This window comes from Ptychodera flava, chromosome 2, assembly GCF_041260155.1.
Source record: "Ptychodera flava strain L36383 chromosome 2, AS_Pfla_20210202, whole genome shotgun sequence".
Lineage (NCBI taxonomy): Eukaryota > Metazoa > Hemichordata > Enteropneusta > Ptychoderidae > Ptychodera > Ptychodera flava.
Genome location: NC_091929.1, coordinates 13,359,967 through 13,379,956, shown reverse-complemented (window position 1 = coordinate 13,379,956; position 19,990 = coordinate 13,359,967). Strand labels below are relative to the sequence as shown.

The following is a 19,990-nucleotide window of genomic DNA, read 5'->3' as shown; positions in this document are numbered from 1 at the left end:
TCCTCATATTTTTCAAATTTCTCAAAAGTCTTAGGTGCCCTATAGCTGAATGTTGCAATATTACAAATTACTCATAAAAACAAGTGTATAACTTAAAAAGAAAAGCAGATTAGCTTACATTTGCGGATGAAAATGACATTGCTTCAGTATCCAATTATCCCAAATTAGTTCCAATCGTGTTAAAGATAAAAATATGAAAGTATAAAAATCGACATTCACCATTTCGGGACACAAAGTACTTTCTTCCATCATATTACAGTTTCTAAATCTGAAAAAAGACCGAATCCATCATGAGTCTGGAAGCTGACTCTTCTATCATCCTGTGGTCCATGTTTGAAGAAGACTAGTGGGTGTTCAACATATTTTGAATTTAGCAATGCAGTAAGAAAAGAACGGGCTTGTTGATTTGCCCATTCACAATACTTGAACTATAGTTTTCTTGTCTGTCGTTTGTTGTTGCTCAATTTGAAGCTCGGGGATTAAACCAAGTTTTCGCCGTCTTATTTTATTGAAAATCGAAATTTCACCCCATCTCCACTGAGTTTAAACAGGGAGGCGCGATTGTTATGATCTCGAACCTGGCGGTCATATTTCTTTCTATCAATATTTAAATGAAAACGTATGTTTTCATAACAATATGCCTGTGGTAAACTTACTGGTTATAAGCAGGTCTAAATTAGTGCTTGACAAATGACAAGTTAGGGAAGTCTGGCGTAAGGGTTATTGGTCATGAAGCCATAGATTCGAATTTAGACACCCACTAGCTTTACTCTAATCACTGACCCCCAACGGTGACCCGGTGGTAAATGCAAATTACGGTTTTCATCCAGTGATTTACCAGCGCTTATGACAAAAACAAGCTCATTGGCTACATGAGATCTCGTCTTCATATGAATAATGTGCAATGAAACAAATATTAATTGAATAGGTAATATCATATCATTGAAATGTCACAACAGATAAGTTTTACTTTTCCAATTTATAATACTTTAAGTAGACTTTGCTGTACATTTGAATCCCAATCGACAGAAAAAAATCTTGATTTCTTGAACTGCCCCGAAGTAACTGTCGTAGTATGGCCTCAAGGACAGAAAGGTCCTCAAGCCATCCACTCTGCATGGATGTGCAAAACTGACAATTTCTCAGCTCTCTTACCATCCTATTTTCAGTTTTATAAGTAAATATCAACAACGTGGCCATCGAAATAAAGAATGCTTGATAAAATTTGAACATACCTACATCGGCTGTATTTGGTGACTTTCCTGATTTTATTTCATGGGTGCCATCGTTTTTGAAATGAGGATGTGTTGTTGCCATGTTGACAGCCAAAAACTTGCGTCCAGTATTTTTTATGTGTGTATGTGTGAGAGAGAAGGGGAAAAATGGTAAGTTAATGACATAATATGGTTTTGATAATCATAAATTTTATATTCATTTGATTTATTTAGACTTTATACATGGGAATATTTCAAATTTCATGTGTCTACTGGATTTTCAATAGAGCTTAAAAAAGAACAGATCCATGTGAAATAATTAACATTCAGTTTGTGTCTAATATTCGAGTAACTCTAATACAGTGGGGGTATTGCCTTTCGGCTAGGTCTATCGTCACGGTTTTTGTTTCAGTATGCAAATGTGAGTTAGTATGCAGATGTCCTCTCGGACACAAACCAAGGACAAAGTGATAATATCTGTTGCTCAAGTTTCATGTATCTTGCCATCTTCGAACTAACATTTTCTTAGGTTAAAAAACTTTGTCTCTCGTGTATTAGGTTTGGGCGTAACTTCTTCGGAGTCCATTTTCCACAGAACACTGCAGAAATCTGAGTGGGTCATTTCATTCCAGAGTATCTCTATAAATATACCTGACCGTCTATTATGTTAAATATATGTAAAAGTGAAAGACCATAAAATATGTGGTTATATTTATCATTTCCAATTTCGAGCAAAACAGCTCCATTTCTCTATAAGGTACCGTCGATGGATTTCGGGACATCTTCTGAAATTACAGAATGAAAAAATGAACATAGTGCACTGGCCAGGCAACAAGAATATGCAGCAACCGCTAATTCATATGAAGATGTCTACGGTGCTAAATATACTTATTCCTGACCTCAAAATTTCGTTATATCTTGGACATTTACAGGTGACGAAGAAATTGAGTCGAGAAGCTTTGAGTCTATTTTTGGATAGCTAGTTCGCGATGTTCATACTAATTTGTCATAAGTACATGATCACCGAAATTCAAAATGCAAAGTGGACGCCCAAACCGACAGGCACCTAGAGTGCACCTCTAAAGGTACAGTGTACACTGGATACTCCAAGCACCTGTGCCCCCAAACTCTCTCCTGTGCGCGGTGCTGTGACATATCGATGATTAAAGGATAAGGATTTGCACTAAAAATAGCATGAGATTCGTATTCGAGGGGAAATCAATTAAAATCACTGTAAGTCAATCCAAGAGTTAAACAACTCTTGTTTGTAAGGCCACCTGCTGTGAGTTACACTACGAATTGCCATTCATGCATCATGACCAAACTGATGTTTTACGTCCCTGTGCCACGTGTAATGTAATAAAGAGAACGCAAGACCACAGGCATCCTTCACATCTGGAATTTTTCGTTTTTTTTGTGTTAAGTAGTGTTTATTTTGTAAGTTTATATTATCACAGTCATTCCTTAATATATTTTCGCAATCATATATTGAACTGGTTAGGTATGGCGACACCTGGCCGCAATATGCGTGTTTGATTGGAGGGACTAACACTATGACCATTTGATGGTATGAGTTAAAGTTTTGTCCGAGTTCGATCACCAGTTCCCTAAAATTCATCTTCAGTGGATAGACTGTATGGAATACTTGATTGATTGTTTATATTACCATGTTGTTCTATTGAAGTTGGTAGAGTGCACCTCGAGGACGGTAAAATTTTACAATGCAGTTTCCACCTTTTTGTTCAGGCACACCGGCTACTTTGAATTTTAAAGATCGCTCTTAAAATTCTAGGTATTTTATTTCTCTTGCGATAAAATTTGCACAGCCACTTCTTATTTATACCCGGAAATCTCACTCTTGCTTGTAAGAGGCAAAGGTTCATCTCCTCCTCGAGGAAAGTTTGAGCAAAATGTATAGCCCATGAATGTTTAGAGACGTTATTTACTACATGAAAGGAATATGTGTATGTCAAAGAGGGCGTCCTTTACTATATCCGCCCCTGAGTGTCATGACCAAGTTGATCGCGGAGAGCAGGTCAGGGGGGACATTGCAGAGGTAATTACCACACTACTGAACCACAAATGTTGCGGCAAATACTTGTCAGGGGCAACGGAAACTGCATTTATTGGCTGCATCACTCCAACTGACGACGAGCTCGCGAGCACTTTCAGAAGCTGCTAAAGTTGAAAAGACATTTCGCAGCCTTGGTCCCCTTATAAGGTCAGCAAAGGAGGAAACACCTGAACCAATCAAGACTTCTGTTACAGGTAAGGGACTGATCAGTTGCTTCGGTGGGGGCGGGGGCGGTGGATATTTTTGCGCCATCAAAAATGGCTGACACACCCTATTCCAATTTTCGAAAACAGGGTGACCCGGCTCCTCTCGTTGTGATGGACTGACGGATATCAATAACGTGCAGAGAAAATGTTCACAGAATATTCAGTCACAACCTAAACCAAAAACCACGCACAAGTAGTATAGTCAAGCTGGCAAACAAAAGTGAAAAGAAATCACACATCTATCTACACACTAAAAGCAAATAAGCATGTCATGTTATATCTATAGAAACTTTTATAATCTCTCCCGGTCCTGGACTAATTTACAGATATTAGAGCTTTCCTAACTTTCCAAGTTGCCATTTTCATCAAGGTTACACGCTTTTTGCTCAATCGTTTTCTTTTCGACTTAAGACATTTACATAATTTTTGTTAGGGCTTACCCTAGTAAAACTTTCAACGAAGTCCTTAATTGGCGTAAGGAGTTTGGAAATCTCAGGAATTAGGCACACTGTTCTGGAAATTAGTGTTCAATCATGTTTTTCAGGTGTGGTCCTGACGGCTCTGGTGAGTGATGATCCAAGTAAGAAACCTCACTTGCTAGCCATTCTGGATGCCAGGAATTTGAAAGAAATAGGACGTGCTGAAATCAACGTTGATATGACAAGCAGTTTCCATGGCATGGTCATACGTAATGCTTAGGTTGTAATGAAAACATCAGAGGAGACATTGAAGGCATCATTTGGTCCAACCCTTGCTATGGTTGTAATATCTATCACTCTAAGGGTGATTTTTAATCAATAACAGGAAACATACCCTCAAGGGTGATGTTACATTGTAATATGGACCACAATATGTCTACCATTCGTCTTTGCTAAATGCGCTACAACAAATTAAATGATTGTCACTGTGTCATGCAAACATCTGATTTGACGATCAAAACCCCTGCTACAGCTGTTACATATGAAGTTGCCTTTATTTAATTCAGATACTTCACTTAAATTTCACTCATGTTTTGATATCAATGCTGAGAGTAAATTTCACTTTCACAAGGTAAATACAGGATAATTTTATGTGGTATTGATGCGATTGAACGATTGAACACCGTATCTTTCCGGGCCAGCAAATATGAGTGTTGAACTGTGAGGGCGCAAAGAGCATAACATGCATAAAGACTCGTTTTATTTACAACGTTGTTGGAATAAATTTATCCTTTTCAAAGAAAGACAAACAAAGGTCTCGGCGCCCCCGGGTTCAGAGGTGCTTCGAATTGCCAATATGGTGCCCGTTTCTCTGCAGTGAAGACTCCACGAACGTGTGCCATTGTCGACTACAGTCGTCACGGGTTTTCATGTTTGCCCGTACCTGAGCATTTGCTGGAAGAGTGAAAGAAAACTACTGATCGTGACACAAATAGGATGTCGCAAATACTCGTCAGGGTACAACGACACCAGCGTGTATTGGCTGCATCACCCCGCCTGGCCTTAACATGCTCAAGAGCGCGCTCAGCAGCTACAAAAGCAAAAGGGTCGTTTGGCAACCTTGCTGCTCTCGTTCGGTCAGCGAAGCAAGAGACACCAGAAGCAATCAAGACGTCTATAACAGGTTGTGATAACTTTATATTAACGGGGAGGTACCTAGATGATGTGCCATCATAGCATGTTTTGGGTTGAAAACATACTTCCGTCAACATCACAGAACACTAACTCAATCATGGGTAGATATAGCTGTGAATATGCATCGGTGCTGTGGCGTGTCGATCGCGCTCGGGTTTGCTCGGGTCCAGTGATCATCGCCCACAAACCTCGATATTTTCTCCTCTTGCTAACTATCTCGATAAGAACATGTATTTTCAACCATTTTTCAGTTAGCCATCGACGGTTTCTAAGGTATAGCCGACGAGGCTGTACGTGCAGCGGGCGGGCAAATTCAGAAACTAATTAGCGGGGGGAAGAAATTTCAGTTATTACAGTGGGCGGGAGAAAATTTCTGGCAGTGGGTACCGTTAAATAGGTAGAGGGAATGGAATGCCGTGGTTCTGGTGGTTGCATGGGTTGACAGAACTCAGGGCAGATTGAGTTCCTAGCTTAGAGGGGGAGCAATGTCCAAAGGTTGAAATGATAAGTGTAACGGTCTCGTTACACTTGGGTGCCGCCATCGAAGCTATTCGTGCAAAAAGGCGTTCGTGCGCAGTTTTTCAGCGGGCGGGCAAATTTAAACACTAATCAGCGGGTGGGGAGAAAAAATCGATATTGGCAGCGGGAGGGGAAAAATTTCAGTTTCTTGCACAGTGTTGCATTGATCTTAGTTGTGGTGGGGAGAGCGAAGTGCGGAGCGTAAACTGTTGTGGGGAGGGGGCAGACCATAGACACTGAAGGGCAGAGGGTATCATAATCCAGTTAGAGGACATATTTTCCGCAGATGCCAATGGGAGGGCAGTTACGGACAGCTCTACTTTCCTCTGCAAATGTTCTGTCAAAGTCAAAAATATTCAGAATATCAGCCTTCGAAACATGTTTTGTAATGTGATTTTGCAAAATTGACGAAATTTACCGGTTGGCGGTTCGACCGTTTCTGTACATTGAACACGGTGCCATGGTCTGAACGATGTAAACTGGGTGATGGTAAATAGTTGCAAGAATGAAATGTACACCTGTTATATGTTTATATAGTGGGCAATTGAGAACTTTCAGTGGTAGGAAGAGAGCAATGAATCGTTGATGGGAGTAGAGAGCGGGCAGACCATGAATACTGAGGGGCACTGGGCATGTTTTCCGCATGCTCCACTTTCCTTCACTAATTTGAAGGTCAAGGAAATAACTATATAAAATCGGTATATCAATCAGCCTTTGAAACATGTTTTTTGATGATTTTGTAAAATTGACAATTTGCCAGTTGTCTGAACCATGGAGCTAGACATTACACTCCACTATAAGAGACCAGTATCCAGAGTTTCTTCAATATCACCAATAAAAACTTAAGATAAAACAAAAGAGGAGAAAGTACAGAACTTTGCTGAACTCCAAACGTACTGTTAAAGTTCGCTTATTCCTTTGGGTGTTCTGACACATAATATCATCATACATAATATGAATACTTTCAACAGTTTCCCTTTCGTACCAAGCTTCAACAGTTTATAGAATACTGAGCAATACTGCAATAAATTCTGTCACAAGCTTTTCCGAAATCAATATATGCACAATATATTACAAAGCTGCAGGTGTCGATAGTCTGTGAATTTTTTAAGTGTACTGGTCAAGAATTTAGAATGATATTACTAAAACTGCGTAATAAAATTCTCAACTCTGGTAATTTTCTAATGGAATGTGCAAAAGGCATGATTGTTCCTCTTTACAAGAAAGGTTCGCGTGATTCTGCGAACGATATGGAGTTATCACGCTTCTACCCATTGTTACAAAGATCATCTGCAATATTCTGTATTTGCGTATCTTAAAATTTGTTGAAAATAATTGCCCTTCTTCAGAAGCACAAGTCGGTTTTTTGAAAGAATCATAGTACTATTGATAACAATTTATACTAAACACCTCAATCTGGATATACTGTGCATATATTGATTACGAAAAACTTTTGACAGAATTTATCTACAATGACCTAGGGACATTTTTTCCGAGCCGGGATCAAAGGGTTAATCCTGGTGACACTGATCGGCGTCGTAGTAAACTACCGATAAAGCCTATATTGTTGGCTGGGCGATGGCCCTGCTACGCCATACACGGCGCGCCGAGTCTCGACAGCTTGGTCGAAGAGGGCTTGAATGGGGCATAGGTGCTGGGAGTACGCAGTGTACACTGTACGGTAATGTTACGTTAGAGTTGACACTTTAGGCGCCTGTTCGTTTGGCATCAAATTTGAATTTTGTTGACAGTGTACCCATGACAAAAAAGTATGAACATCGTGCACTGGCTTTCCCTAAACTCGACTCATGCTTCTCGACTTCAGTTGAAAATTGCCCATGACATAAAAATGTCTGAAGTCAGGAATAAATATTATTTTGCACCACTTAAATCTTCACATGAATTGGCGATTGTTGAATATTGATCTTGCTCGGCCAGTGCTCTATGTTTATTTTTTTTATTCTGTAATTTCAGGAGAAGTCCCGAAATGGATCGACGGTAGCTTATACAGAAATGGAGCTGGTTTGTTTGCAGTAGGGACGGATAAATATAACCACTTATTTGATGGTCTTTCACTTTTACATCGGTTCAACATAAAGGATGGTCAGGTATGTCTAAAAGAGATACTGTGGAATAAAAAGACCCACTTTGACTAATGGAGCGTTCTATGGAAAATGTCTTCTGAAGAAGTTACGTCGTAGGGGTACAAAGAGTGGATAAACCACAGGGAGATCAGGCTTCTTGTTTGTTTGTTTGCTTGTTTGTTTATGCGTGTTTGTTTTATTTTTATGTATGATTTTATATATATATATATATATATATATATATATATATATATATATAAATTATATATATGCGTCATTTGGTTTTTTGTTTGTATTTTTGTTATTTATTCAACGTTCTATAATATTGTATAATTGTTTATTTATCTATTTGTTGATGTTTATGTTTGTCTGTATTTTATTATTTATATATTTTTCTGTTATTTATTAGTTTGTATTCTTGGATTTTTGTTCTTTCTGACTCCCCTGCGACGTAACAAATAAAACAAACACGCATTTTCCACAGATTCCGGTGTTTTGGGATCAACAATTAGTTGAAAACAGGAGGAGCATGAGCTCCCTGTGGATAAACGCCTGCATAAGAGCACACACGTCTGCGGATAAATTGCTAACACGTAGAGACACCATTTAAGTCATGAATCAATGCTTAACATTAATTATTGATAATTATAAATCTAAACACTGTCTCATAAAATATTTGCGCACTTATATTTTGAATTTGCAGGAACATAAGAAATTGTATAAATCGAATTATATTATATCATGCTACCATGCGCCATTCTGATTGGACGAGAGCTGCACTCAACCGATGCTAAAATACTGTTTTAGCACTAATAGCAGTGCTAAAACGGGCCCCTAAACCAGCATTTTCGAAAATTGTCCGGTCGGTGTATTTGAACGTAAACCATATAGCACCTCGAGAAAGACCGAAACAGTCCACTTTGTTCAAAGACCAAGACCGAATTTTGATACAAAGATAAAGTATGGGTCTGTAACTCACCTCTTGGTGTAAATAAGTTGGGATCGATGATGAAAGACATCTCTGCAGGGCTCGAAAATTCTCGCCGCCCGACGCCCGTGACAAGTGAATTTTGAGTCCGGGCAAGTGAAAACAACATTCTCCCAGCCCGACGGACAAGTGAATTTCAATGAGGCCACTGTACGTACGCGCTGCCACTCTCTAGTTCTTTGAGTGTACCGCTTTTCGATATGGCCGGCCGATAAAATAGCTCTGTTCTGCTTGGTTACAAAATGGCAAAATATTGACGTCTTTGCACGATCTTATCTTATCATTATCATTATCATGTCACGATGCCTCCTCAACAGAAAACTACAGCTTACAATGTTGTAAGGTGTTGAAACAATTTACCCTCCTTCCTACAAAGTTACAATGTATTGAAACACTTTACTCTCCTTTCTACAAAGTTACAAATTCCCTGGTACGTAGGGCAAACATTGTTGCTGTTCGATATTGCAATCACGGTTCCTCTCAGTCCCTCATGGACAGACTGCGCTACAATACATCATGGACGACCATGCGCTACAATACATCATGGACGACCATGAATACACTGAGGCCTGGCTTTCCCTCTGAGTCCCGCGTACCGGTCGTCCTTTTTAGTCCAAGTTTTACCTACTTTTCTTGAATCAAAATTTGGCCTACAATTACTCGTTTGATAGTAAAAACCATCATTTCAAAGGAAACTTTCACAAACAGAGTCAGAATACAAGGGAAAAGGAGAAAAACTTGAGGTTTTCTGAAAGGTCAAATCTGGGTCATCTTATGTGATGTCACGGATGAAGACCCTTTAAGTACACAATTATGGTTCAAAAGAAACCACCTAGGGAGGTCTAATAGGTACAATCTTATGATAAAAGGTAATTTCTTGGTGCTTTTTAGCTTGACTGTCAGTTTTAAATTAAATTTTATTAATAGTTATGGCAAAGGGAAATTGTCAACAGTAGTTGCAGTAAGCATATCCATTTCAAATCATCACATTAATATTTCTGCAGATTCCTCCAGTTTAATGATGTAATAGTGAACATCACCAGACATTTCTTGATGATATCAAAATATCAAATGAAAATGTTCCTTGGCTACAATGTTATCATTATCATTAAAACTATTATTACTCTTTAAAACATTGGGAAATGAATTGAACAATATCATTGTGTCTTGTTTTAAAGGATTTTGACCTGACCCTTTTTGTCTCAAGAAAAATACTTATGCTGAAGATGCTCTTGAGCCTGCTTGATCACAACTATGACACAACACCACAATACTTGTATCTACACTGTCACTATGCTACCGAATGCTTTCTTCTGCATGGAAAATTTGTATTTGTGTGGCTAACAAAACCACATAAGGAACTTGTAGTGTATATGTATGATAAGTTGTCATGCTGTGAACACTGACTCAATGCTGCAGACGTATTCTGCATCTGTGGTAATATACACTTCACATTGCTACCTGATTGCCACCTAATTATTTCTTGTGGCAAAAGTTTACCACTAGAAATGAAAAAGTATTTCAATCCCTTCAATGTCATAAAAAACACAGATAATTAATGTACTAAAAACTAAACAAATATGTCTTTAATATTAAAACTATCATGAACAACACACAAAACATCTTGATTTGTAAAATTAGGAACTCCTGAATGCCGAGAAAGCTGTTGCTACATTTGAGATCATAAACTGTTTAAAAGTTGCTTAAAGTGGCTACAAGATTTTTGATTTGGCTAATGAGTTGGCTAATCATTTTGGTGACTTAGGGGAACCCCACGGTTTATGCACATACCATGTGGTAGCAGTAAACTAAATGATACTGAAAGTTTCACATGGGCACAATTTGACACAACACCGATGGCCTATTATATACTTACCCTTAGTGCACCTACCTGACTTGCCTATTTAACACAAGGTACCAGATCATGATGACACACAATGACAATGTACCGATGTTGTTTTATTGAAATACACTACATGTCCCCCCAAAATTTAATTTGTCCCCATTAAGACCTACTATGGGTCACTGTGTCCCCATGCTAGCAAAAGCTGGCAGAAACACTGTGCATGTATACATTACATAAGATATTATTTTTGATACACAGAATAAGGACACAAATTTATCAGTAAGTTACATTTAGCTACGGTTTCTTTACAATGACATGAATAAAACCATACACATTTACTCCTTAAATCATCTGAAATTCAGGGCAAGTGAATTTTTCTTCCGGACAAGTGACATTGAAAATTCACTTGCCCTATGGCAAGTGAATTTTAAAAAATTTTTTCGAGCCCTGCTCTGAAGCAGCACGTTTGGGGTATGATGCACACAAATATTAGGGCGACAGTGCACCGTGCACTTTGCTTGATATTGCGGGAGTCGAGACGCGATATATCCTAGTACCGCTCTTTAAAATGAAGATAGTATTCGTTCATACACAAATAAATTGACACTTCCTCACAGTAACAGTGTGTCAGATATTCTTTACCAAAGTTTGGGCTATAACAGATCGGGATGTCCTAACGATGTAGACCAAGAAGTTCAAAATAACAATGGGATGACTCCTGGCGACTGCGACGATATTTGACATCAAATGCAACGGCAGTGTCAGCGTCCAGCTCTCCCTGCATCGGGCAACACACTCAGAATCTGCACAACTGTTCATCACAGTTTCAGTCATCGCACGTCTGGATTATTTTAAAACTGCTTGTTTTCTGGTACAATTAACGTCCAAATTATCCATCAAAAATAGATCCTGTAACTTCACTGTGCCACCACTGAATGTCGCGACGGTATGCGGTACAGAATGAGACAAATCTATTTTTAGTATGCCAAAAATGCCAGGACTATTGTTCTTATGTAAATTTACGAAAAAAATTGTTACTTTTTTCTTTTGATTTGATTGCAGGTATTTTTGCAAGTATCGTTCGTGTTGTGCATGCGAATAAAATGCAATGTCAATATGGACGTAATGCGTATTTATCGTAGGATATTGTTTGCCTGTACGGAATCCCAACTTATAAAAATGCTCGGTCTCGGGCGCAGAATTTCCGACGTTCGATCTCTCAGACGTCCGTTTTCTGCATTTGGCGCTTAGAGTTATGAAAATACCCAAGTAAGACAACAAGTACACGCAAGTTGATATAATATAATAGCGATAACCCCCTTCGCAGTCGGGTATACACTCGATTTTGGTACAATTCGCTCCATATAGCACTCGCCTATCGGCTCGTGCTATATGTCGCGCATTGTACCAAAATCTCGTGTATACCCTCCTGCGGCGGGGGTTACTGCTTAATTTTACAGAGCCTGAGTTAATTGCATATCCCTGTGTGTAGTGGAGAATGTTTTCAAAGCACCTAAAAACAATGTCAAATGTCATGGTAACATTGCAACAAAACTACCTCAGATCACGCATATTGTCTTGCAAATTTGAACTATCACTTTTTCACTCATTACAGGTCACATATCAAAATCGTTTTCTGCGCAGCGATCACTATACCAAGAACATGAAGGCTAACAGGATAGTGTGCACAGAGTTCGGCACTGTCGGTCACCCTGATCCCTGTCACAACATCTTCCAGAGAGTGTTATCCCGTTTTAAGACAACGACAATTTCGGACAACTGCAACGTGAACGTGATGAGCATCAATGATGAAATGTACGCCATGACTGAGAGCAATTACCTATGGAGAATTGATCCCAAAACTCTGGAATCTGTGGAAAAGGTATAAACCTGTCTAGTCCATATATCAATGATATGTTAATTGAAAATACCTTTAACCTTTGCTAGTATTTGGTTATTTCTGTTTTATAAGCTTAGTATACTTTCTTAATTGGGTATCCAGTAGTTCGAACCAAAAATGGAATTAAAAAAAAACAACTTTTTATTCTCTCATCTTGTTTTGAACATGCTTGTCTTGAGGCATAAAATAGATGGATATGGACTATCTCATTTTATTTCGACTTCCATTTAGAGAAAAGAGAAAATATTTGTTCTCAGAAGTCATATTGTCACCATTTTCAAATTTATATGTCAATGAGAGTTTTCTGAGATATATATATAATATATATATATATATATATATATATATATATATATATATATATTTGATATGTATATATATATGTATATATATGTATATATATATATATATATACTTACTTACAAAGTACGATCATAGATATGTTGTTTTGTTTATTACTTGCTACTAATTGAAATTTGCATACTGAAACAATGCATTTTAAATAGATATAAATAATGATATAAAATACTTCAAGTACACAGTAATAATGTTACGTCCCATATTTTGGTCTGAAGATTGCTGGATACAAGAAACTTAAGTAATAGATATTATTACTTTGTTCTTGAAGTAATTTGTGTTAATTTTTTGATAACGCTCTGCTTTTAGGATCGAGCACTGTAATTTTCCAACAGGTCATCTGCATACTAACTCACATTTGCGTTCTGAAACAAATACGGTAGGCCTAGTTCAAAGGCAATGTCGTCCACTGCATATAAGAGGTGCTTGAATTTTTGACATGAAGGGGGTTTGGATTTATTTTGTTTACATCAGTCCTTTTTGTCATGATCTGTTGAATTTTCTGTAGATACTCATAGAATTTGAAAAATTCGCATGTATAAAGTCTCAGAAATGAGTGAATCAACAATATATGATATTCGAAGCCAAATTATACCTTTAACTTAACTATCTTTCTCTCCTTCTCTCTTGAACACATACGCACATAAATACGTAGGTGGACATCACTGAGTTTTTGGCTGTCAACATGCTAACAGCACATCCTCATTACACAAACGATGGCACGCACTATAATATGGGATCTTCGTTCGGTAAAGTCAGCAAATACAACATCATCAAAATTGATCCACCCGACGCAGGTACGTGTAATTAAAACACTGAAAACAGAATAGTAAATATCCGTTTTGCACATCGATGCAGCGTGGACGGCTTTATGACCCTTATCATTGTACCCATACTTTGATAGTTACCTTGTTGGCAGTTAGGGAAATCCAGATTTTATCTGTCGAGAGGGACTCAAATTTACAGTAAAGTGTAATTTATATATGATCGCTTAGAAAAGTTAAACCTAACATTTTTGAATTTAAATTATATTATATTAAAATCATTTCTACTCCACCTTAATTTGTTTCATTGCACATTCTTCATATGAGGACGAGATATCTCCCATGACTAATGAACTTGTTTTGTCATAAAAAGTCGGTTAATCACTGGTTGCAGGCCTTGATTTATATTAATCACTTGTGACCATCAGAGTCAGTAATTAGAATATTACTTAGGGTCGTCCAAGAAAATTAGGACCCCTTAACTCAGGGAGACGTTCCATTTCACTTGTAAGACCCGGTTAGAACAGTAAGTTTTGCACAAGTATCCGGTTCTTATTGGTATGCAAATATCCACCTTAATTTCAATGTTGATCGAAAGCAAGAAAACTTCGAATCAGATGCAGTCAGTTGCTTTTAGAATCGGGTATAGTGTCACCGGTCGTGACTTGTTCTTGCAAAAATGAGATCCAAAATTAAATTCTATTTTTGATTCTGCAGGTAAGCCATTTCTGCAAAAGTCATCGATCCTGTGTTCTATCCCCGCCAGAGGGCGTGACCCATCTTACTACCACAGTTTTGGAATGACCGATAATTATTTTGTGTACGTGGAACAGCCGTTGCATATCAATGTGATGAAGGTGCTCGGAATGACCTTGTTAAGGAATTCATTTATGGATGTCATGGAGTATAGACCTGAGAACAAGGTGCGCTTTCACGTCGTGAACTCTCGCACGGGTGAACTTTACTCCACTGAGTACACCGCTGATGCCTTCGTTTGCTTCCATCACATCAACGCGTACGAGGATGACGGTCACATTGTCGTCGATCTGTGCACATACAAAGACGAAGGACTCTTTCACAGAGCGTTTGTGGAGAACATCGAGCGAGGGATGTGCGCACCTGCGCAGGGGTCAGAGGTCATGAGATATGTTCTTCCATTGACTGTTGATAAAGTAAGTAATATCACTTCGGTGGAGTGTAAACATTTTGTACATGCTCAAAATTAAAGACGTACAGAATTAGCGTAATCATTCTGCCAGAAAGACGTACTGTCTTGGGTGTGCAATCAAAAACAATATTGAAGTCAAAAGACTACCACAAAGAACGCCGTTGGTTATCTTACAGAGAATAGTCTACAAATTTACATTTAACTTTTTATGAACACATACTCAACAAAATCTTAGTTTTTAATTTCTCTCTCTGATTAGAAAAGTTAAGTAGTTTAAGACTGCTAAAATGCACAACAAAAATGGCATCCGGTCTCCACATTAATGAGAGAAGTAATAAACGATTCCTTGATGTTTGTCAAAAACAACATATACCAATCAATTTTAAATTTCTAAGGTCGCCGATATCCCCAAAAGCAATGCCTCTTGTTTACTAATTTGATCAGAATAAAGCAGAGAGCAGCAAAAGAATATTGGCTCTGAATCAGATATTTAAGTGAAACATTACATCCAGAGGGTTGATAACTCTGAGACTTTAGTTGGAGAGGCCAAAACTTAGTTTTGTTTTGCTGTTCCTTGAAGTTAAGTATCGATTACTTTCTTTTAATGAAGATGTAAAACACACGATATTTAACATACACACTTTGCATATCCATTCTCTTTCCCATTTGTTGCTTTTATAGAAGGCTGGAAGCAACAACTTGGTGAAGTTACCAAACACAAAGTGTAGTGCAACTCTGAAAGATGGCAGCATTTTCTGTACTCCAGAGAAGATATGTGATGCAGGTACTTGATTATTCCTATCTTAAAGAATGTTTGAATCACATAATAATTTGAAAGACTTTGAGAAATCTCAGACGTTTACAGTTTTGAGAGAGAGAGAGAGAGAGAGAGAGAGAGAGAGAGAGAGAGAGAGAGAGAGAGAGAGAGAGAGAGACATTTAAGCAATTTTACAATGTTGAGAAATTGTGACACCGACCACTTTTCTCCACAGAACTGGAATTACCCCAAATTAACTATGCCAACTACAACGGGAAGCCGTATCAATACACTTACGGTATTAATGGTGATAATTCTGAGGTGGGTAAAATTAATACACTTTGTGGCTTGACGTTCTTTATAAAAATGTTTAGAAGTTTTCAGAAGTCAAGTAAAATGTTAAAAGTAGACTTTGGACATTTACGATCTGTCCTAACACAAACGTGAAGAAATGTTGTTGCTTTTTATTTGATGTAGTGAATATTGAAAATCAAATGTAGAGCTGGTGCTGCCTTGTTGATGCCACTTCTCTGCAGTAAATTGGAAGGACCGATTTAGGATGCCACCACCTCTTCATCTGATTTTAGTCATACTGTCCCTTGTTTTCAACTTATTAAAAGTTGTGAAACAGCTGTTTATGGAATGAAATGCATGGCATTCTTAACATAAATTACCAACCACGTAATGGTGATGCATTACAGATGACACGGTGACACTCATGTCAGAGTAAATGGTTTAATGAATCATTTACTAAGGGATGTTAGAGGTTAATGAGGTTTATCAGTTTATCGGTTTATCCTATTTAAAACGTTATTAGACCTGCAAACATTTATTTACTGCCTTTTCTATTAATAAGTTATACCAGGATCAGGGATAAATTGCACTGTCTGTTTGTGACCCTAGACACCCCGCGGTAACTGTATGTCACATTAAATTACAAAAGTTGTCGTCTACGATCTAACGAAGTTGAAATCTCTCGAAATTAAATGACGCTTGCAAGACCACGGAGACAAAAAACAAAAGGACTAAATTAATAGAAATCGAAAAAAGGGTCTGCATACAATGAAATTTATTTTATTATAGCCATAGGTACGGACCAGGTATACTCCAGGAATACTGTAGACAGCCTCCTTTCGTGTTTATAAATTGAGAGAGAGAGAGAGAGAGAGAGAGAGAGAGAGAGAGAAGAAGAGAGAGAGAGAGAGAGAGAGATTTTTAAGCAATTTTACAATTTTCAGAAATTGTAAAATTTCAATGTTATTGGTCAATATTTTGATTTTGATATCAACGTTATTGGTCAGTGTTAGGCCAATTAAGGTGGAGCTTCATGTTGCGAACACAGGTTTTTTCAAAGCTATATTTCTCATCAAAGATGACAACTATATATTTTCAAAAAGCAGAGACTCTAAAGTTTAGTATGGTAGTAGTTTACTCGATAGATCAATTAGACGCAAGCTTCATAAATATCATAGATAAGTTCCAAGAGTATGGTAGTTTACAGCTCAGTATTTTGCTAACCTTGATGATGCATTTTTCTTTGATTTAATCCATCAGATTAATAAAGTAGATTTCAAAAACAAGTCATACAAAGCCTGGGGTATAGAAGACTACGTTGTATCGGAACCACTCTTTGTTGCAGCGCCCTCTCCTGGTAGCGAAGATGATGGTAACTATTTCACCAAAGCCATTTTTAAGTTTGAACATAGGTATTGATATTGACATTGGTTGAGGATTTTCTTACCAGTTTAAAGATCCATTACTTGTGGCTTTGATGTAGCTGGATTCGTTGCGTCATGTGAAAGTTTTGCAGTTGTTGCTGGGTCACGTATTTGGTCCACAGGTCTTCACACGGTTTTACACGCAAGATTACACATCAAAGAACATTTTACATGTCACAAATATTGGTTTAGGGCGTTCAAGGGAATCATTTACAAGAAATTATCAAACGGACAGAAGGATTTCCGAAATCTTGAAAGACGACACACGATTCCGAAACTCTGAAATTTAAATTTAAACTATGTATCCCACATCAATTTTTCAGGTGTGGTTCTGACAGCTCTGGTGAGTGTGGATCCGAGTAAGAAACCTCACTTGCTAGCAATTCTGGATGCCAGAGATTTGAAAGAAATAGGACGTGCTGAAATCAACGTTGATATGACAGGCGGTAACCATGGGATGTTCATTCGTTCTTGATACGTAAGACGCGAGGAAAACACGAAAGGAGGCTGTCTACAGTATTCCTGGAGTATACCTGGTCCGTACCTATGGCTATAACATCATGCCTTTCAATAAGTTGACTTAAATGACATGAAACACACCCTCGAGTACGTTACATGGCAACATTGCCCAGTCCGTTGCTATTGTTCTAGTCTTGCTCAATCGTTCAATCTAGTAGGGCTATATCGGCCGCTAGGTTCATTTTTATCCCGTCTTGAATATTTCTTGTTCAAGTCCCAAAGTCACTATGAAATACTTAGTCAATGTCAATATATGCAGGCCAATATGTTATTGTTGACAATTGGGTTTCATCCCTAACTACAATCCATTTATCAACAATAACGTAAGATGAAACAGCTATGTGTTTACAGGGCTAATATTTCGCACTTCACAATATTTTAAGGAGAACAACAAGAAAAGATAAAAAATGAAAGTATAATCAAATGTTAGAGCTGTTGTACCTTTATAAAAACATCGACATACGCCTTCTTGGGAGACCAATCTATCTTCCGTCATGTTACAGTTTCTAATCCAAAAACGACCGAATCTATCATGCGTCTGGATGCAGACTCTTCAACCATGCTGCGGTTCTTGTTTGAAGAAGACTAGCGGGTGTTCAACATATTTCGAATCTAGCAATACAGTTAGAAAAGAACACGCCTTGTTTCTTGTGGATTTGCAAAATCACAATAATTGGACTCTCAAAGTTTATAACACTTATCTTGTCTGCCTTTTGTTTCTGCTCAATTTGAAGCTCGGAGATTAAACCAAGTTTTCACAGTCTTATTTTAGTGAGAATCGAAAATTGAACCTATCGCCTACAGAGTTAAAACACGGAGGCAAAATTTTTATGAACTCCAACCTGGCGGACACATTGCTTTCGATCAACTTCGAAATGAAAGTGTATGTTTGCATACCAATATGCCTTAGCAAAACTTACTTGTTATAAGCAGTTCTGTATAGGAAGTCTGGCGTAAAGTTTAGTGGCCATACGAATTAAAAGGCATTTTCTTGGATATCAGTTAGCTAAACTCTAATTACTGACCCAACGGTGACCCGGTGATAAATGCAAATCATGGTTTTCATCAACAAGCTTATTAGGAGATCTCGTCTTTTTTTGAAGAATGTGCAATGAAGCAAATATTCATTGAATAGCTAATATAATATCATTGAAATATCACAAGAGGTGAGTGTTACTTTTCCTAGTTACCATATTTTTATCAAAGTTTGCTGTAAATTTAAGTCCCTATCGACAGAAAAAATGTTGATTTCCCAAAATGCCCCCGACATAACTGTCATAATATGGACTCGAGGACAGAAATGTCAGTAACGCCATCTACTTTGCATGGATGTGCAAAATTGACATTTTCTCAACTCTCTTACTATCTTATTTTTAATGTTATAAGTAAACATCAACAACGTGGCCATTGAAATATACACTGATTGACATAATTTAAACATACCTGCATCGGCTGTATTTGGTGACTTTTCCTGAACGTAGATTTTACATAGTGGGTGTCATCGTTTGTGTAATGAGGATGTGTTGTTGTCATGTTGATTGCTAAAAACTCATTAATGTCGAGCTTTGTATGCGTACATGCATGTTGTTATGTGAGAAGAGAAGGGGAAAGATGGTAAGTTAATGACATAACATGGCTTTGATAATCATAAATTTTATATTCATTTGATTCATTCTGACTTTATACATGGGAATATTTTAAATTCCATGTGTCTACTGCATTTTTAACAGACCTTTACGAAAAGAACTGATCTATATAAAATCATTCACATCCAGTTAATGTCTAACATTCGAGAAGCTCTTATACAGCGCGGATATTGCCTTTCAGCTTGGTCTATCGTCACAGTCTTTGTTTCAGTATGAAAAATGTGAGTAAGTATGCAGATGTCCTCTTGGAAAATTACAGTGCGCGATCCTAAAAGCACAGCGTTAGAAATAATAACACAAACCAAGGACAAAGTGATAATATCTGTTGCTAAAGTTTCATGTATCTTGCTATCTTCAGACTAACTTTTTCTTTTATAAGGTTTTTCTCTCAAGTATAAGTTTTGGGCGTAACTTCTTCGGAGTCCCTTGTCCACAGAACACTGCAGAATCTGAGTGGGTCATGTCATTCTGGAGTATCTCTCTAAATATACCCGACCGTCTATTATATTAAACATATGTAAAAGTGAAAGACGATAATAATATATGTGGCTATATTTATCATTTCCAATTTCAAACAAACCAGCTCCATTTCTTTATAAACTATCGCCGATCCATTT

At 37.7% G+C, this 19,990-nt stretch overlaps 1 protein-coding gene across 1 annotated transcript; it reads left to right on the top strand.

The window, feature by feature from the left end:
• Nucleotides 1-4,700: 4,700 nt before the first annotated feature.
• Nucleotides 4,701-18,723, top strand: LOC139115077 (beta,beta-carotene 15,15'-dioxygenase-like). The gene is made up of 9 exons (XM_070676964.1): nt 4,701-5,096; nt 7,601-7,734; nt 12,160-12,426; nt 13,457-13,598; nt 14,283-14,737; nt 15,415-15,517; nt 15,726-15,811; nt 17,045-17,156; nt 17,532-18,723. The coding sequence occupies exons 1-9, from the start codon at nt 4,910-4,912 to the stop codon at nt 17,681-17,683; spliced, it is 1,638 nt and encodes a 545-aa protein (XP_070533065.1). The 5' UTR covers nt 4,701-4,909; the 3' UTR covers nt 17,684-18,723.
• Nucleotides 18,724-19,990: the final 1,267 nt, after the last annotated feature.